We start from the raw sequence: 19,956 nt of genomic DNA, 5'->3' as shown, positions 1-19,956 counted from the left end.
TGTTGGACTCCGCAGGGTCCAGAGGAAGTGTTAATGTGGGGTGTATGGGTCACTTTCCTTAAACGGGACCCTCTGCTCTGGGGAGGGATTAAGTTACTGGTGAACTCCGCAGCCATCCCTGTGATGGGACTTCTGGGAGCCAGCCGACCCTCCCAGCAGCGGCAGCACCTGCAGAGCACAAGCAGACACGTGCGGCTGGCCGAGAAGGCGAGGTGACACCGTGCCGTGTGCCCCCGTGACTGCTTCCCCTGCGCGGGAGGGGTGCGTGTGACGAGGGGCCGAGGTGACACCGCGCTGTGTGCCCCGTGACTGCTTCCCCTGCGCTGGAGGGGTGTGTGTGACGAGAGGATGAGGTGACCCTGCGCCGTGTGCCCCCGTGACTTCTTCGCCTGCGCGGGAGGTGCGCGACGCCTTCATCCGAGCCAAACGCCGCTGGTCTGGAGCAGGCTCGGTGTCGCTGCGGAGCCACACGGGAGATGAGTGCCTGCGTTCACACCTGCCCGGCTGCGCTGGGGGTCACTGGAGGCTTCTCCGTGTTTTAACGGTCGGTTCCTCGGGGTCACGCCATCTCCGAGCTGCGACACCCGTAGCCGCGCCAGCGCCTGCCTCCTCGGCCCGCCCGCACCACCACCGGCGGCGCCAGGGCAGCGGCGGCCCTTCCAGCCGGACCTCTCTATGGTGCGAGGGGCGGGGCCCTCGCCGCTTCCGGCGGCGGGGGGCGCTCTTTCCGCCGGGACGCGGCATGCGGCGGCGCGGGCGGGCAGCGCGTGAGGGGTACGGCGCGCGGCGGCGCCGGCTCCGGTAGCGAGGCGCGCGCTGCCGGCGGCGCCAGGCTGAGGCGGGGCGGCGGCGGGGGGCCCCGCGCTGAGGAGAGGGGCGCGGGGGCGGCCATGCTGGGAGCGGAGGAGTTCATCAGCTCGCCGCCGCGGAAGACGGTGCGGTTCGGGGGCGCGCTGGCGGAGATCCTGCTGAAGCGCGAGAAGGTGACCGCGGCTTCCCGCGCGCCTGTCTGGTGCCCCGCGGCCGTGCCCGCGGCGCAGGACCGAGCCCCGGCCGTGCCCGCTGCGTGAGGGCGCGGCCTGGCTGGCGATGGGAGAGCGGCCCGCGGTGTCCGGTGGGTGCGGGGCGGAGGGGCCGGCGCCGGGGTGCCCGGCCGGGCGTCCCTCGCTGCCCGGTCCCTGGCCCGGCTCTCGGCGGCGGCAGGGCGTGCCGACGCGCTGGTGCGGCCCGTGGGGTTTTGCTGGAGGAGACACGGGCGTTACTGAGCGCTTATTTTCCTGCCCCTGCTAGGGTGAGACCGCGGATTTTGAGCTGCTGAAGCACCAGCTGTCAGATCCGGACATCAAGGTGAGCGTTGGCACTGCAGGGTCTGAGGGCCGGAGGTTTGGCTGCCCGAGTGCTGCCGTCAGACAGCTCGTTCTGGAGCTTGCCCAGGTCCTTTCCTTTAAACGTTTAGCTGCCTTTAACAGCTTTTTGCTTTGTGGAAACCGGCAGAACTGAAACTGTAAATGAAAGAAAAGCAGGTGTCTGTTTATACATGTATATATCTTGTCGGCAGGATCTTTGTAAATGACGTCTCACGCTTGCTGACTCCGCGCTGTGGTGTGGGAAGCTTTTTGCTTTGTGATAGGGTCTTTCTAGGTCACTAATGCTTGCTTTTATGGATGCTTCTGTAGGTCAAACCATGATTTCTGACTTTCACACCCTTATGTGATTTTTAACCTTCTGTTCTTGCTAAAAACCGTGTTTAATTAGGCAGCAAGATACATATGCGTTTAGCGGTTAAACGCAGAGGTATTGTTTCACGGCTCTTCGGTATAGCTGTGGGTACCCACCATAGTTGCTGTCTTTTTTTTTTTTTTTTTTTCCCTTTTAATTGAATCACAAAGCTGTGAGAAGAATGCTGCATGAAGCATAATGCTATATGGAGTTTTGTAAAATACTTTGGTTTTAGCATGCCTTTAGGAGTGCACAAGCAAAATCAGTGTAAAATTTTCTGTGTAGATTTGCTGCTGTTTTAGTATCTCTGTTTCAAGACTTGGATCATCACTTCTGCTTAAACTGGAGGAAAAAGAGAAGAAAATTAAGATTGAATGCCGTTTCTTTTAAAATGTTCTCTGTGAGTGAGGTTCGCATGCCTTGCTCAGCCTGTAACTTCAGCATTCCGAGCAGGTTGTTGGTTTAGGAGTTGGTATGCATTCATTCTTGCATTCAGGAACTTTCATTGGTGAGGACGCAAACAAAGAAATCCCTTGCATGTTAATATTGAAAATAATTTATATTTACAATCTTAATCTTTGACTTTTAAGGATTTTGTTATTTTGTAGTAACAGGTGGTTCTGTTTATTGGAGTAGTTACCTGGTTTTTTTTCTGCTTATTTGAAGGATGCCCAGATCATTAGTTGGCTGCATGAGTTTCGAGCTTCTGTTGCATATTTGACCAAGGAGCTTGAACAACTGGTCAGCATTTTGCTGGTAAATACCTGTTTGTTACATGGGAAGACCAAGAGTTTAGTGCTCAAAACATCTTTCTTTGACATTGTGGTTTTTGTTTATTTTCAGAAGCTGCCGTGGTTGAGAAGAAGCCGAGAGGTGGTGGAAGAATACCTGGGTTTTCTTGGCAATCTCGTGTCAGCACAAACTGTCCATCTTAGGCCATGCCTCCGGATGATCGTATCGCAGTTTGTCCCTCGTAAGTTACTTTTCTCTTAAGCTTCTTTTGTTTGCTTTATCAAAATTTGTTTCCTAGATAAATTCTGTATAAACAGAATACATGACACAATTAATTACTGGGTTGGGGTGTTTTTCCTGTTGATCACTTCCTTAACTTGAATAGCTGAATTGTGATACAGATAGTTTTCTGTACCTGGATTTTAGAAGACATATCATAGTGGCTAATGCAGACCCCATTTATGAAGATGTCTTGGAAAGGGATGAAGTGTACAATGTTCTTATTACTAAAAAGCAATAGCTACAGTGAGGGTCATGCCAGATGTTCTCCAGAACCTCCCGGTTCTGTGAATGAAACAGTCTTTTCGATGAGCTTCTGATTTTTTTAGAAAGTCTTGTGGATAGTTTTTATGCTTCACTCCTAATGGAGACTGTTGCCCAGTGTGTTTGATTTGGCATTGCAACTGTTACCTGTAAGGTTTCTATGATTTTGATATAATAATCTCACTTTTTGCTAGCTCGAATAACCATCAGAGAAGATGATGTGGATATTTCAGATTCTGATGATGATGATGAAAGTGAGTATAAAGGAAGCATGGCTGACAGATGCTGCTGTAAGACCTTTACTAAACAAGTATACAGTGCCTGTTCCTCCTTTTTCCCAAAACTAGTGTAGCTGAATAAATGAAAAACATTAAGAGTACTTCCTTAAGTCAAAGACTTTCTTGTACTTGAATCAGCGGTATGGTGACCCACTCCTTGTTACTTTCAAAATATTCCTGTCAGTGCAGTATCTGTAGGAGTAGGACTGAATGCATAGGAAAACATTCCTAGTCCTAGATTGTTTCAAAGCCAGAGAAAAGTCAGGAGTTCTATGTTTTCCATTTTATTTACCTCAATAAAACTAGGTAGTTTGGGGGAATTCTTGAGGGTTTTTTTTGTTGCCTGCCTATAGTAAGCTGAAATAAAATTGATACTTATAACAAAAATGGCACATAATTAGTGTGTTTATTGATAAGGCAAACAGGTGGCTCAATGTCTTTCAAGAATTTAATGTTTTCTTATTTTGAATGCTGGAATAAATTTCAGTTCTGCTTGTGATGACCCAGCTAACTCTTCTGCTGTTCACTTTTGACACTGTAACCAAATGCGTAAGAGTACTTTTCTCTTTTTCTAGACCTTTCTGAGAACTTTAATACATGCCACAGAGCATTGCAAACTGTTGCAAGATACGTTCCTTCGTAAGTATATAATCCTGTGGTTTTGTATGACCTTTCCTTACAGTTTTAAAGCTTGTGAACTGATGATGTTTTTTAATCCTAATTGAAACTATAATATTTAACTTAATTGCATGATTTTTTCTAATGTTCATTAACAGTTAGAATGCTGTATCCAATCATTATGAAATTTCCATAGGCATCAGCTGCTGAAAATCCTGCTGATGGAAATAGGAAATAGGGAAAGTCGTATGTATAGCACCATGTTTGAAGTGGCTTCTGATAAGTCCACAGTGAAAATTTGCCACTTACTGTCTGTTTGGTGATCCTTGCAAAAACAGATTTTATACAATTACTTAGCTTAAAATAAAGTTACTGTGAAATAAGCTTATTCCAGTCTGTCTTTAGAGGGCTGAAGCTTCAATATTTGCTCTCGTGGTGATAACCTATAACTTTTGGGGTTGTTTGGGTGGTTTTGTTTTGTTTTGTGTTTTGTTTTTAAATTGTAGGACACCACAATTTCTCATGCCGATACTTGTGGAAAAATTTCCTTTCATTAATAAATCAGAAAGAACGCTGGTAAGAGCTGTGAATATTTTTGTTAATTTGTTCACTTTTTAATGTCACACTATAGAGTATATTTATACAACTGTTCTGGTGGCATTGATTGCAGATTTTTGAGCGTATTGTTTAAGATTATCAGTGGTTTTGTGTATATACGTATATATGTACATATATGGATGTGTTTGTTAAGTATGCTTGGACAATGTTATACTGAAGTTCCTGGTGCATAAGCATTATGCTAGTCTTTAATGGCATAACTGCATATCTTTTCCACAGGGTTGCTTTCTTAATTAATGCACAAGATGGACCCCTTTGATGATGAATCTCAGGGTTGTATAGTAAGGAGGCAGTAGGATACATGTCATGTTTGTTGTCAAAACTGGAAAGTATTTATCAGAAGCACAGGGGATCTGATAATCAGACAGAAAGCAATGGACGTTATAGGTGAAATCCAAGTTGCCAGTAGTGTAGGGTGTTGAGTTGTTTTATTATGTCTTTATGAAGCTACTGAAGGTGAAGGGCTCTGGAGCAGAGGCTCGTGCTGAGGGACCCTTTCTCTGGTGGCAAAACCGCAGCGGCGAGGCAGCAAAAAGCGCTGAGAGAGAGAGAGGAGACCCCAGCCCACCCCCCCCCCCCCCCCCCCTCCCCGAGCGGGAAAGAGGGAGGTGCCAACGAGCGGCAGCTCTGACTCAGCGGGGCGGAGTCGAGTGTGACAGCGGCCAAACCCCCTCAGGGATAAGAGCAGCCCCCAGGGAGTGTGAGCGACCAGGAGCGTGGGCGAACAGAGCCGGCAAACAGAGGCAGCGCAGCAGCCCGGGAGCGGCGCAGCAGTTTGCGTGGCAGTTCGCGCAGGCAGGGCGAGCAGGGAAGGCGACAGGCAGGGTGCAGCCGCCCCTCCTGGCAACTCAAGTAGTAGGCATCGCTCTTCCAGGAGATATTCTAGCCATGGTTACCACCCGTGGTAAAGCTGTTGCTCGAAGGAGTGTGGGGACCCAGACGGAGGCCCCACGCAAGAATGCGGGTGTCCAGGTCTCTGGCTGCAGGGAGTGCCTGAGCCTGGCGCTCGTACCAGCGGACAGCAGAGACAACGGCTGTGTTCGGTGCGAGCAGGTGATTGACCTGCTCAGCCTGGTGGCAGAGCTGAAGGAGGAAGTGGAGAGGTTGAGGAGCATCCGGGAGTGTGAGAGGGAGATCGACTGGTGGAGCCGCACCCTGCCCTCCCTGAGGCAGAGGCAGCAGGAGGCGGCTCCACAGAAAGCAGAGAACCCCCTACCCTCTTGCCACCAAGCAGAAAGAGGGGGCCTAAGAGATGGGGGGGAATGGAAACGGGTCCCTGCTCGGGGTGGCAAGCAAATTTCCCCCCGGCCTCCCTCACCTGCCCAGTTGCCCTTAAGCAACAGATATGGGGCTCTGGAATGTGAGGGACTGGCCACAGAGGATGTGGGTGAAGGTGAGGCTTCATCCAGGGGGTTGCCTAGAACAAGTCAGTTAGCCCCACGTATTACAACTGCCTCAACTAAGAAAAAAGGAGGGTCATTGTCATAGGTGATTCCCTTCTGAGGGGAACAGAGGGCCCGATCTGCCGACCGGACCCATCCCACAGGGAAGTCTGCTGCCTCCCTGGGGCCAGGGTTAGGGATGTTGCTAAGGAACTGCCTGGTCTGGTGCGGCCTTCTGATTACTACCCCCTCTTGGTAATGCAGGTTGGAGGGGACGAGATTGCAGAAAGAAGTCCCAAGGCCATCAAAAGGGACTTCAGGGCACTGGGGTGACTGGTTGAGGGATCAGGGGCGCAGGTGGTGTTTTCCTCCATCCCATCAGTGGCAGGGAACAGCACTGAAAGGGGCAGGAAAACTCACCTGGTTAACAGGTGGCTCAGAGACTGGTGCCATCGGTCAAATTTTGGCTTCTTTGATCATGGGGAGGTGTACACAGCACCGGGCCTGCTGGCAACAGGTGGAACTCAGCTATCACAAAGGGGAAAAAGGATTCTTGGCCATGAGCTGGCGGGGCTCATTGAGAGGGCTTTAAACTAGGTTCAAAGGGGGAAGGGGACATTGCCCAGCTCACTAGGGATGAGCCTAGGCTTGGCGTGCCAGGGTCAGGGGTGAGATTGACAGCCCAGCTCAAGTGTGTTTACACCAATGCATGTAGCATGGGCAATAAACAGGAGGAGCTGGAAGCCATTATACAGCAGGACGGCTACGACTTGGTCGCCATCACAGAAACGTGGTGGGACAACTCGCATGACTGGCATGCTGTCATAGATGGCTACAGACTCTTTAGGAAAGACAGACCAACAAGGAGAGATGGTGGAGTTGCTCTGTATATGAGGGAGCAAGTAGAATGCATTGAGCTTGTCCTGGGGGCAAATGAGGAACAAGTTGAAAGCTTGTGGGTTAGAATTAAGGGACAGGCTCACACGGGTGACATTACGGTGGGTGTGTACTACAGGCCACCTGACCAGGAGGAGGAGGTTGATGAGGCCTTCTACAGGCAGCTGCAAGCAGCCTCACAGTCACAGGCCCTGGTTCTCATGGGGGACTTCAACCACCCTGACATCAGCTGGGAAGACCATACAGCTAGGCAGGCGCAATCCAGGAGGTTCCTACAGAGCATCGATGATAACTTTCTGATGCAAGTGATGGAGGAACCAACAAGGAAAGGTGCGCTGCTGGACCTTGTGTTAACAAACAAGGAGGGACTGGTGGAGGATGTGAAGGTCGGAGGTAGACTCGGCTGCAGTGACCATGAAATGGTGGAGTTCAGGATCCTGCGTGGAGGAAGCAGGGCGATAAGCAGGATCAAAACCTTGGACCTCAGGAGGGCTGACTTTGCCCTCTTCAAGGAGCTACTGGGAGGAATCCCGTGGGCCAGGGCTCTCGAAGGCAGGGGGGTCCATGAGTGCTGGTCGCTCTTTAAACGACACTTCTACCATGCACAGGAGCAATGCATCCCCCTGAGAAAGAAATCGAGCAAAGGAGGCAGGAGACCTGCATGGTTAAACAAGGAGCTTCTAGCAGAGCTCAGGCAGAAGAGAAAGGTCCATGGAATGTGGAAAGAGGGGCAGGCCACTTGGGAAGAGTACAGGAACGTGGTGAGAGCATGCAGGGATGCGACGAGGAAGGCCAAGGCCCACCTGGAATTGAAACTGGCAAGGGATGTCAAAAACAACAAGAAGGGCTTCTTCAACTACATCAGCAGCAAAAGGAAGGCTAGGGACAATGTGGGGCTGCTGCTGAATGAGGCGGGTGTCCTGGTGATGGAGGATGCAGAGAAGGCAGAGCTACTGAATGCCTTCTTTGCTTCAGTCTTCAGTGCTCAGACTGGCCCTCAGGAATCCCAGGCCCCGGAGGTAAGAGAAGAAGCCCACAGAGAGGATGACTTTCCCTTGGTCGAGGAGGACTGTGTGAGGGATCGCTTAAGCGATCTGGACGCCCACAAATCCATGGGCCCCGATGGAATGCACCCACGAGTGCTGAGAGAGCTGGTGGATGTCATTGCTGAGCCACTCTCCATCATCTTTGAGAGGTCCTGGAGGACAGGAGAGGTGCCCGGGGACTGGAGAAAGGCCAATGTCACTCCAATCTTCAAAAAGGGCAAGAAGGAGGACCCAGGGAACTACAGGCCGGTCAGCCTCACCTCCATCCCGGGAAAGGTGATGGAGCAGCTTATCCTGGAGGCCATCATCAAGCAAGTGGAAGAAAAGAAGGTTAGCAGGAGTAGTCAGCATGGATTCACCAAGGGGAAATCATGCCTGACCAATCTGATAGCTTTCTACGATGGCATGACTGGCTGGGTAGACGAAGGGAGAGCCATGGATGTTGTCTACCTTGACTTCAGCAAGGCTTTCGACACAGTCTCCCATGATATCCTCCTAGGGAAGCTGAGGAAGTGTGGGCTGGATGAGTAGTCGGTGAAGTGGATAGAGAACTGGCTGAATGGCAGAACTCAGAGGGTTGTCATCAGCGGCGCTGAGTCTAGTTGCAGGCTGGTAACAAGTGGTGTCCCCCAGGGGTCAGTACTGGGCCCAGTCTTGTTTAACTTCTTCATCAACGACCTGGATGAAGAGTTAGAATGTACCCTCAGCAAGTTTGCTGATGACACCAAACTGGGAGGTGTGGTCGACACACCAGAAGGCTGTGCTGCCATTCAGCGTGACCTGGACAGGCTGGAAAGTTGGGCAGAGAGGAACCTGATGAGGTTCAACAAGGGCAAGGGCAGGGTCCTGCACCTGGGGAGGAACAACCCCATGCATCAGTACAGGCTTGAGGTGGACCTGCTGGAGAGCAGCTCTGTGGAGAGGGACCTGGGTGTCCTGGTGGATGACAGGTTAACCATGAGCCAGCAGTGTGCCCTGGCTGCCAAGAAAGCCAATGGGATCCTGGGGTGCATCAAGAAGAGTGTGGCCAGCAGGTCGAGGGAGGTTCTCCTTCCCCTCTACACTGCCCTGGTGAGGCCTCATCTGGAGTACTGTGTCCATTTCTGGGCTCCCCAGTTCAAGAAAGATGAAGAGCTACTGGAGAGAGTCCAGCGGAGGGCTACGAGCATGATGAGGGGACTGGAGCATCTCCCCTACGAGGAGAGGCTGAGGGAACTGGGCTTATTCAGCCTGAAGAAGAGAAGGCTGCGAGGGGACCTAATAAATGCTTACAAATATCTGAAGGGTGGGTGTCAGGAGGATGGGGCCAAGCTCTTTTCAGTGGTGCCCAGTGACAGGACAAGGGGCAATGGGCACAAACTGAAGCACAGGAAGTTCCATCTGAACATGAGGAAGAACTTCTTCCCTCTGAGGGTGACGGAGCCCTAGCCCAGGCTGCCCAGGGAGGTTGTGGAATCTCCTTCTCTGGAGATATTGCAGACCTGCCTGGACAAGGTCCTGTGCAGCCTGCTGTAGGTGACCCTGCTTCGGCAGGAGGGTTGGACTAGATGACCCACAGATGTCCCTTCCAACCCCTACTATTCTGTGATTCTGTGATTCTGTGTTTGGTATAGTGCTCATGTGTGGTGAAAAACAAGCTGGAAGTTTTTGACGGGTTACGGCTCTTGTGTGATCTTTTTTGTTCCAACTTGATATGTTGGCACTTTATTCTACAGAAAGGCAGAGCTCTGCTCCACCAGCCAGGTTCAGCTGGAGCAGTGTTTCGAACTCATCAAGTGCTGAAAAAACCCTGAAGTTCTTCGTACATCTTGCTATGTTTTTGTGGTGGTGTTTTTTTTTTTTTAATCCAAATAGCTTTAGGCATCAGTTCCCTGTCTGTAAAATGGGGGGGATAATAACTCTTACATGGTGTTAGGAGAGAATTTTTTTATTTACTTAGCAGCTCAATGAGGAGAAAGTAGTAAAGAAATTATCAACTCTGTTTTCAGGGCAAGGTTCGAATGAAATGTAATAAAAGTGTGGTCCATGCATTGTTGTTAAATATTTCCAATTTGTACATTCTCATTAAACTAGCTCTGTCCATTTTTTGTGCTGCACCAGATGGCCTGTGGAAAAATCATATGTGCTCATGTAATTAAAGGTTGTGTTATAATGCATATTCACAAAGAGACTACGGTCTACTGAGGTGTGGCACTTTACCTAATTTTATGTATTGACTTGACAGTTTTGCTGTATGAAAGTTGCAACGTTGTCTTCTGTACGTATGTGTGTATACATGGGTGGGCACATGCACACTCGCAAAACTTGTCTGTTAATTTGTTTTAGTTGTAATTGGAACAACTCTGAGGAGATTTACCTGTAGAATTTAGAATTGTTCTTGGTAGATTACAGTACCCTGAGATAAATACGTGCTCAGTCTGACTTTATACAGTTCTACTAGAGCTGGTTCTGGATGGAGTGAGGAATATGCTGCTTGTTTTAATTTTCCTAGAGGAAGTTTAGACATAAAATCTTATGGAAATTAATAACTTTTCTTATAGATTATTCATGCATATTTTGTCTGGAGATAGTTGGAATAATTTGCATGGAAATAGTAGATTAAGAAGTTAATGGTAACACAGCTTGACAACTGAAAGTTGATGTTTGGGCTTATACATTAACTTGTTCCAGATTGAATACAGTCTGTTTAAACCTATGTCTGGCTCTTTAGATAACAAATTAAGAAACTTGTTTTCTAAAAATCCTTGGCAGAAATTAGACTTTCTGTTAACATTGTTATAGCTATGAATTAATTTTGTGTTACAGGAATGTTATGTTCATAACCTGCTACGAGTTACGGTGTACCTTCCAACTCTGAGGCTTCAAATTCTGGAGCTTATTATCGAAAAGCTGTTGAAGTTGGATGTAAGTTTATTCTGTATCATCTTTTAAGGAATCTTGGTGTTAAAATACACAGTAGGAAATTAAATATACTTCCATGTTAAGCTCAACAAAAAATATGTCGCAGTAGTGCTCATGATCATGAGTATAAAATTAAACAAATGTATACTCCATTCCCAGTCTTAAGATGTTCCCACACCTGAGGGTAACTGTATGATATCTACTGTTATACCCTGCATGGAATCTCCATGCCAGAATCAAAATAACTGTTTCATGGTGGTCAGTGCTAATGGGCAGAGAACGTGCTTCTCTTTGTGTTTTGTCATTCCTTTGAAGTAAAATGATTTACAGTCTTAAAGACAGGAAGGGTAGCATTGTAAATGACTAAGGCTTTTTATTCCGGAGAACCTCAGTGTGTAACAATCTGGGGAAAGCTTATGTTCTGGAGGTAAAGTTTCAGGCAGTTTGGAGTGTGTGTTTGTGTATTAGACACATATCATCCCCTTTTAAAATGTTTATTTAGTGCAGGACAAAATCTAGTCTAGAAATTACCTGTGTTGTAATTTCTTCTATAAATAATAAAAACAGGTGTCATATTATTGTCATGGTCTCGCAAAAATTAATTTCTTGTTTGCAACTGTAGGTTAGTACTCCACAGCAAGATATTGAAGATGCTGAAGAAACTGCCAATAACTCCGATAGTGAGGAAAAATCTACAGAGGCGGGACTTTTTGACATGGTTGGCTGTCTTGTTCTACTAAGAAGTTTTAGAAAAATTTTCACTTTTGAGGTGGCTATGAACTAAGACAGTGTAGGCATTCATTGTTGCTTTGTCATTAACTGCTCTGCAAATGGAGAGAGTGTAGGAACATTTTATTGTTTGTTGCTGCACTGCACAGGGCTCTTGAAACCTGAACAGCTGACAAATGATTAATGTGTTCTCCGAGTGTTGACTTTATTAATGTAAATACCCAGCATACATGCAATGAATCAGTTTCATTATGTAAAAAGACAAGCAGCTGTACATAAAGCTGATTAAAGAATTCACTGTAGTTGGCTTAGTTTACAAAAACTTGCTCACACTAAACAGTGTAATTAGATACTGTGGTTTTTTTAAGAAGACAAAACTTTAGCACGTCACTGAAAGAGAAATTAAGTTTCACTTTTCCTGTAATTGCTGTCTTTATGATGTTGTCTATGTAAAAGCTGCATGACTGCCATTTTATCTACCAGGAGGAAGATGAAGAAAGAAAAAGAAACAAAGTTGTCTCTCCCCTTAGTGAGAGAATGGCACATCCACTTGCAGAGCGCCTTGATATTTTGATGACCGTCCTGTTTTCCTATATTAAAGATGTTTGCCACGTGGATGGTAAGAACACTTGAACTAGAACCAAATTTGTTGGTTTGCTAACAAGTAAGAAAACCGTAAGAGGGGTTCCTGCTTTCTGCTGCTGCAAGATAGAGCCCTCACCCTTTAACGGCACAGCAGGCTGCAGTCTGCATTCCTGCCTCTGCCTAGTGTTGGCAGAGGATGCAGAGGTACATTTATGACTGCAAAGGTTTAGTCTGCAGTTGGAGACCCTCTGATTATATAAATATGACAGTGTATCCAAACTCTGGCATTATAGGGTGTAAGGGTAAATAGAGTTTTGTTTTTTCATTGTGCGACAAAACTTAGGGGATTAGAAATACTTTTGAGTTTCGCTACCACAGTGCTTTATCATGTGCTTTACTGTACTGCTTTGAGTATTAGAATTATGGATCCTTTCAACATGACTGGAAGTAGATTAAAACAACCAGCCACATCACTGAACTGGAATTGCTACAGCAAGGCTTTGTGTTTATAGGAAAATACCCAAAAGAAATGTCATACAGGGGCTTTTATTAAAGGTTTTAATTTCTTAGATTTGTGTATTTAAAACAGAATATTTAGAAACCATTTTGCTGTATCGTCTTCGTGTAAGTCAGGAAAGCAATTTATTAGTGTTTTCTTCTGGCTCTTCTGAATTAGCACATTATTGCAAAGTTTGTGTGTCTGCTAGTTTTATACATGTGTGTGTGCACACAGAGATATTCTCCATGTACACCCACATAAAAAGCCGTAGAACGGAAGTCCTGCAAGGTCTTACTATAAATATTTTTTAGATGTCAGATAAGCCTAGAAGTCAGCTTGATGGTGTTTCTTTGCATATTTCTTACTGGTTTAGAAAGATAGGAATTCCACTTCTGCAGCATGAGGGCATGGAAAAAACCCTGAAATGGCGCTTTTTCTTTTCTGTTTTCTTTTTTTGTTGTGTAGGCAAGCTAGATATCAACAACACAAAGGATTTGTATCGGGATCTGGTTTCTGTTTTTGACAAGCTCATTTTACCAACCCATGCTTCATGTCACGTACAGTATTTCATGTTCTACATCTGTAGCTTTAAATTGGTGAGTACAACCTCTTTAAAACGCAGTGTCTTCTGTCATTTCTGCCTCGTTTTGGCTTTTTTTACAAAAAATAGTTGTTTTCTGCTGTAAGTCTAGTATTACCTTCATGTGTCTGAAGATAGCACATCAGGATTCATTAGTATCTTTTCTTTCTTTTCCTCCTCTGTTACTCCTTTCTTCAAGTTTTATGTGGTTGCTCTTCCCATGTTATGCTTAAATGGCAAACAGGTGGAATCTAAGGTAGGGTGAAGAAACTTGGTTAATGGGCCTCTGCTACAAGAGGACTCTTGAACCTGAGACACAGTGCTCCAACAAGTTCCTTCAGCATCCCAAAACTATCTTGAAGATGCTGTTTGTGTTAGCTTTTTAATTTGAAATTGGTGTCTGCTGTTTGTTCTTCCCCTCCCCGTTTTCCCATCTCTCACAAGCAAACTATAGTTCTTTCTCTTGCCATATAAAAATAAGAACATGCATGCTTTTTGCATGAGAGTAGCTAAAGATCCAGTAAAGCTAATGCCCTGTCTCTGCCAGGACAGTGGTGTATAGTGGATGTGTTGGAAGGAATGTCAGAATGGGGCAAGCACATTACCATGCTTTGCTAGAATACTCTCTCAGCCTCCGTCAATAGCCCGCTAACTTCCTGAGCTACAGTGATGTTCTTTCATGGTAACAGCCCATGATGGATGAATTCAAGGAGAAAATATCTTGGGATGTTACTGTTTTTGTACTGATATGAGTTTTTGGCATCATGAACTTCTGTGGCAATAAGTTCCACAATATAGCAATTTAAGGTGAAGAATCACTTTTGTTTCTTTCAGTTCTGCATCCTGCTATTTTCACTGGATGTCCCTGACCTCTTCTGCTACAGGAGACAGAGAACAGTCACTTTGTGTTTACCTTCTTACCACTCTCATTTTTAAACGCTTCTCCTGTATCTATTCCTGACTTATTCCTAGACTTCTGGTTCCATTTACATTTTACAACTAAATATAGAAGAAGACACAGATAAGAGTACTCTTCCATCATGTGTAGGAATAGTTACTTACTACAGTTATAGGTAGATTTTTTTTTTAAATGGTTTCGTTACAAAAGTTGTGGGAATTGAGTATTAGGAATGTGTTACTTAAACAATGTCATCAGCATAACAACTGATGATTTTTGTCTATCTTGTTTCCAGGGGTTGGCTGAGGCATTTTTAGACCATCTCTGGAAAAAACTGCATGATCCAAACAATCCTTCAGTGATCAGGCAGACTGCTGGGAGTTACATTGGCAGCTTCTTGGCAAGAGCTAAATTTATTCCAGTTGTGTAAGTTGTTTTGCTATGTGAGCAGAACCAAACAATTTATGGTGATTGCCGAGGTTACGTACAGAATTCACAGAATGTGTGCACATTGTTGGTCTTTTATTCCCACTGCTTTGCCAGTAAGCCTGTATCAATGGTCTTGTTTGTCCTTTCTACAATACTGTTTCAGTATTGTCTTGAAGTTTCCAGGAAAGTTTTGCATTTACTGGATGCAGGCTCTAATGACAGCTGGGATTCATGACTTGCTGTTTAAGGCTTCACTTGCCAAGAAATGCTGAGCACGGGTAGGTTATGTTGACTTCACGCGGAGTCATGGATGCCTGGTATATCTGATGTTCAGAAGCAGATGCTTTTAATGCCCTATGTTAGGCGTTTTATGTGGGCTCTGAGACAGGGAAGTCAAGGGTTCAAGTATTTTGATAACAGATGGACTAAAATACTTCAGTAAATGAGTGAAAAATGTCATCTTTTTTACATACACATTCTGTATTTTTGTGCTGTTCAGGGTGGGCTTGGTGACTTTAATGTTGACCTTAATTTGATACTGGAATTACTTGTTGGACATGGGAGACGTCTCTGTCTGTGCTACCTTGTAGGCCAGGATTCTGCTTACTTACTGTGTGTGTCACATGCAACATGCGTTCATGGATTCATCTCTTCAGGCATTTTGTGCTTTCACTGATTGGGATTTTCAGTGCTGATATGTTGATTCATTTTATGCTGAGATAGCGGAGAAAGCTTATAACAGAATCTCCTTTTTTACAGTGAGGTTTTCATACTGATTTTGTAACCACTGAGATCCTTGAATACTTGTTTAATAACTTTTCATCACCATTTCAGGTGATATTTTTACACCTTTCCCCCCCACTTCCATTATAGCACAGTGAAAGCATGCCTGGATCTTCTGGTGAACTGGATGCATAAATACATTGATAATCAGGATGCAGGGGCTAACGCTTACTGTGATGTAGCTCTCCACGGGCCATTTTATTCTACGTGTCAGGCAGTGTTCTATACGCTTATTTTCCGTCATAAGCAACTTCTGGATGGAAACCTAAGGAAAGGTGAGTATAGTAGGTTTGAACAGCATTGTGATTCATTTGCCAGTTCTGCTGTAGATGTGTTTTGTCATGGTTGATTCAGTCAGGTATCTGTTGGCAAGTTTATGTTGTTGTGCTCTAAATAAAATGAGATGGCTTGTACCCCTGTTGGGCTACCAAGCTAAAGAATCTTTTTTTTTCCCCCCCCACTGTTGAAAACAATGCGGAGAAGTCCTCAGCAGTGATATCTGACCCCACTTAACTGAGCATGTCTGAATTCCAGCTGTATAAAACTGGCGTGGGCTTCAGTTAGTAATCTTTCTTGATAACCTGTGCTTCTGTTAGTTCCTGTAATGGGTATCTAAGTGTAGCATCCGTCTTAGAAGGATCCGCAGCTGTGGCTGGTTGCCGTTATTTAGAGCTGAAGAAGCTGTAGGCTAGATCTGTACTGTAAAAGAGCACCCTAGGATGTGCTTCTGTGGTGTTGTGCAGAGTGCGGGCTGGTCAGACTGGAAATCCTTAGAAATTAAGTTCAGCTTATATGATACATAACCTCTGCTTGTCAATTGTTCTTATTTTCAAGGTCTGTCATATCTGCAGAGTTTAAATTTTGAGCGCATTGTCATGTGTCAGCTAAACCCCCTGAAGATTTGTATACCCTCTGTTGTGAACTTGTTTGCTGCCATTACCAGGTAGGTACCTACTGATTTATTTCAGTTTCAGCTTGATACAGGTGTTTGTGCATGTGCGTCTAAAAACAGCACAGTACGTAGAACGTGGGTTTTCTTAGGCACAGTATCAAGTATTACCCAAGACAGCTCATGTAACACTGCCCGTGTTCTAGGTGGGGTAAGTTTATTTCTGGTTCAGTTTCAATGAAATCCTGTAGTACTATGAAACATTGCTTTGTGTTGGAGCCAGTATGATTCTACTTGGAGTAAAGTTTATAGGAGTGCGGAGGAAGAGAACAGACACTTTGCGATTATGTTGAAAACTAGTATCGGTTGAAAAATGGAAGATAGAAGTGATGTTTGTTAAAAAAATAACGTCACATTTTAATACCATCTGAAATTCTTGCTTTCTGTGTACTAGAAATGCTTATCTTTTCTCTGCTACCTTTTGAAGGAAATACCAGTTGGTGTTCTGCTACACAATTATTGAGAGGAACAATAGGCAGTTTATACCAGTTGTACGGAGTGGCACTGGGGGTGACCTTGTGCAGACGTGCACTAACCTGCTTGACAGTTTCTTCCCCTTTGATCCCTACATGCTGAAAAGGTATAGTTTAATCAACTCGTTTCTGCCTTGTAGAAAATAACGAACTAAAACTAAGAAACTGTCGGTGTTTCTACAGTTCGCTTTCTTCACTGATCTTTAGTACTTTTCGTGTTGCATATTTTAACCAGAGATTGTCAAAGGTTTGAATTGAAATTTACCCCCACTGTGACATATAGTGCTGCAAAAGGAAGAAAGCCCAGTTTCCTGGAAGGTCTAGTTAATGCTTGGTTTTCTTCTGGTTTTCCTTGTTTTAAGCAGTCTCTAAAATACCATGTTAGCCTAAAACATGTTTTGTTGGAGCTGTGGTGGTGGCATGCCAGTTTTTTAATTGGTTTGGTTTGGGTTTCTTGCACCTTTAGTGTATTCCTTCTTGATTGGAGACTTCAGCTTATTTAAAATATCTTGCTTTTTTAATGAATAGTGGATTATTTGTAGCTTTTTGAAATGTCTAGCACTATGATGCTTTAATAATTTTTTTATCTTTAATAAAGGATAAATAAAAGTTCCTTTTAGAGGGCAACATTCTGGCTTTTTTCTCTCTTATTAAAAAATAAAAATCCGACTCCACAGAAGGGAGACCTTTTTTAGAAGTAGAAACTATTAAAGAAGCCATCCAGCTAGCGATTGGGAGACCTGACTGTATCAGAAGTCCTGAAGCAAGCAATTGTAATTTATACCTATTAGCAAAATGGAGTTGTTTCTTCATGGGGTTAATTAGGGGTTATATAGGAATTGATTGAATAGTTTGTAAAACCGTACAGAGGGCTATCAAAATGTCAAGCGTTTTACACTGTATTATTAAAATGAAATACATATGACTTATACCAAATACATTAACTCAATAGTGTGTTTTAATTCCTCTTTTAGATCAAAGAAGACTATTGATCCTTTTTATCAGTTTTGGGAAGAGCTGAGTGCTGAAGATCTTGAGAATCTGAAGAAACCCATTAAAAGGGTAATCTTTTCTGATCAAAATGCAGTTCAGCTTTTGCCAAATCTCTACCAGCTACTTCTGTTCAGGATTTTTTTTTTTATTAGTAGATGCAAGTATACTAAACATTTATGAGAAACTGTGCTTGAAATTAGGACACTTCAGGGATTTGATCCATCCTTACTTTGAGAACACTTTTCTCCTCTTCCGCAGAAGAGTTAGTCTGGCAGCACAGGATCAGAGCGAATGCTTATGAATGCTCTCAGAATATGGACATGCTGATGTCGCTGGGAAATCCACTTTGTAGATACGGTTTAGTTTCTGGGTGTCATAATAAGAGTACATTTAGTTCTCTTACCATTCCAACTAGTTATGACAATTGTAGTACAACCCGACTCCTGAATTATATCTTGCTAAAGCTGCTGTGTAGCCTGTTTACCTTCCTGCAGAATGTCTATCCTATGTCAGGTCGTTGCTGGGGTTCTTCAGATGTTGTTTTTATCTTTCCTTCTTATGACAACATGTAAAAGCATTTTACGGTGTTGTAGCTTTGTAAACTTTCCTACAGCATTTTGATTAGCAGATTTGATTACTGCAACATTCCAGAATTTACTTTAGAAGCACCTTTTTTGGTCTGAACATTCATTATTTCTGCCAAAACTTTAATGGAGACCTGGAGTATCTTTCTGGTCTCACTGATCCTTTTAAATTTGTGCAGGGTACTTCTGAAGATGAAGATGATGACTTTTTGAAAGGGGAAACCCCTCAGAATGACGGTGTGATTGGAATTGCTCCAAATTCCTACGAGTCAAATGCCCGGAGCCCAGTGAGCAACATTGGCTCCCCTCCAGACTGCTATGTGCCGTACCCTCAGTGACATGGAGAATCAATCAGAAGTGAAAAGGTTGAAAATCGTATGCAATTTTTTTCTCTATGAAGAGACTTTAGCTTAACTTTCCAAACTGGCAAATGTTTAAGTAACTACATTTTAGAAAAATTGTTGTTTCTTAATCATCAGGTTTCTACAGATATGTTATGATAAAGTCATATGTTGCTAGAAAAGCCTAGAGAATAAATAGGGTGATATTTTACAAATTTCACATTGAAATTGTTTTTATGACTTACAAAGATTTTTTATTTTATAGTTTTTCCTGACTCTTAAAAACTTTTGTTTACTAATGTTTCTCTACAAGGTTTTATATATCGGGTGAAATTCTGATCTTTTCCTACTGATTTGTGTGGGGTCCAGAATTCCATTGTCGGTATTCAGACTGTACTCTGACTGGTTTTGAGTTGGTTTCAAAGCGGTGGCGTGATCCCACAATAGGGAAGCCATGAATCGAGTCGGACAGTGATATTTTGCACGCGTATCTGAAGCTTTGCGTATCTGAAGCTTTTCCTATCTGTAGAGCAGTAAGTATTTGGTAAAGCCACGTGATAGTGGAAAGCGTGTTCAGATGCTAAGCATTATCACTCCGTAGATAAGTAGCTGACGCACAACTTTCCTGGCTATGAAAGTTCAGACTTGTGAAAGTGATGATGTTTGGAAGTGTTGAAAATGACGGAGTAGCTGAATGTACGACTTGTAGATAGAAGCACTCTGAGACAGGTATTTATTTTCAGGATTTGAAGTCTATATGTGAAAGCTGAAAAGACAAAAAAAAAAAAAAAATCTTCCCTCATTGAAAGGAAGCAGTGTTGTCTGGTGTCCTTGTGTTGTCCATGTGTTGGTGCTGGGGTTTCTCTGCACCTATGCAGAGACCTTACTTGTCTTTTTTCATGATTGCTGGCTTTTGCGTTTGAGTAAGAATATAAACAGTGGAAAAAATAAATGTTATTTGTGTAACATCTAGTTGAAAACTTATGCATTTGGGACTAACCTCCAATAGCTGTGCAACTCCATTTGCCCTTCTTCAGATTCTGAGCTGGGGGGCTTCAAGGACAACATTATTGCTCAGAGCCAATAAAGACTGATGAAACCAGTGCAAATCTTACATACAAAGACATGTTTTTTAAAAGGTGTAACTGAGGACCTCGCAGAGTCTGGCTTCTCGGAGTTAGGGGGTTTGTTTTGACAGACACGAGGACGAGTTTTGGCTGTGATACTGCAAAATGCATCAGTGGATCTTGTTCATCCTTGGGTAAAGTGAGACTTAAGTTTTTGGTTTCAATTTTAGTCCTCTCTACTGCCATTCCTGAGCAATAAACAATAGATTTCCGTCTGAAATAATTGCCTTCTCTCCTGGCATAGGAAAGGAG

The 19,956-nt window shown here is 44.3% G+C and overlaps 1 protein-coding gene across 2 annotated transcripts; it reads left to right on the top strand.

Moving 5' to 3' along the window:
• Positions 1-810: 810 nt before the first annotated feature.
• RRN3 (RNA polymerase I transcription factor RRN3) lies at positions 811-19,545 on the top strand. Of its 2 annotated transcripts, none has more exons than XM_075436562.1 (17): positions 811-935; positions 1,291-1,347; positions 2,386-2,475; positions 2,563-2,692; positions 3,189-3,248; positions 3,848-3,911; positions 4,397-4,466; positions 10,639-10,737; positions 11,357-11,452; positions 11,947-12,082; positions 13,013-13,143; positions 14,321-14,451; positions 15,328-15,512; positions 16,072-16,180; positions 16,614-16,766; positions 17,634-17,721; positions 18,416-19,545. In XM_075436562.1, the coding sequence occupies exons 1-17, from the start codon at positions 891-893 to the stop codon at positions 18,572-18,574; spliced, it is 1,803 nt and encodes a 600-aa protein (XP_075292677.1). In that variant the 5' UTR covers positions 811-890; the 3' UTR covers positions 18,575-19,545. The 2 variants fall into 2 exon arrangements, with proteins under 2 accessions (XP_075292677.1, XP_075292676.1); XM_075436561.1 differs by having other exon boundaries at positions 811-983.
• The last annotated feature ends 411 nt before the right edge of the window (positions 19,546-19,956 follow it).

Source organism: Opisthocomus hoazin, chromosome 15 (assembly GCF_030867145.1).
Source record: "Opisthocomus hoazin isolate bOpiHoa1 chromosome 15, bOpiHoa1.hap1, whole genome shotgun sequence".
In the NCBI taxonomy this organism is placed as follows: domain Eukaryota; kingdom Metazoa; phylum Chordata; class Aves; order Opisthocomiformes; family Opisthocomidae; genus Opisthocomus; species Opisthocomus hoazin.
The sequence above is the reverse complement of the archived record's forward strand: the minus strand, read 5'-3'. Positions and strand labels throughout refer to the sequence as shown.

What these genes read in the sequence shown, in the direction of transcription:
- RRN3 (XM_075436561.1), top strand. Translation starts at nt 891, where the DNA reads ATGCTGGGAGCGGAGGAGTTCATCAGCTCGCCGCCGCGGAAGACGGTG. An exon ending in AGATGTTTGCCACGTGGATG is followed by an intron (nt 12,083 to 13,012) that starts GTAAGAACACTT and finishes TTTGTTGTGTAG; the next exon opens with GCAAGCTAGATATCAACAAC. An exon ending in ACATCTGTAGCTTTAAATTG is followed by an intron (nt 13,144 to 14,320) that starts GTGAGTACAACC and finishes TCTTGTTTCCAG; the next exon opens with GGGTTGGCTGAGGCATTTTT.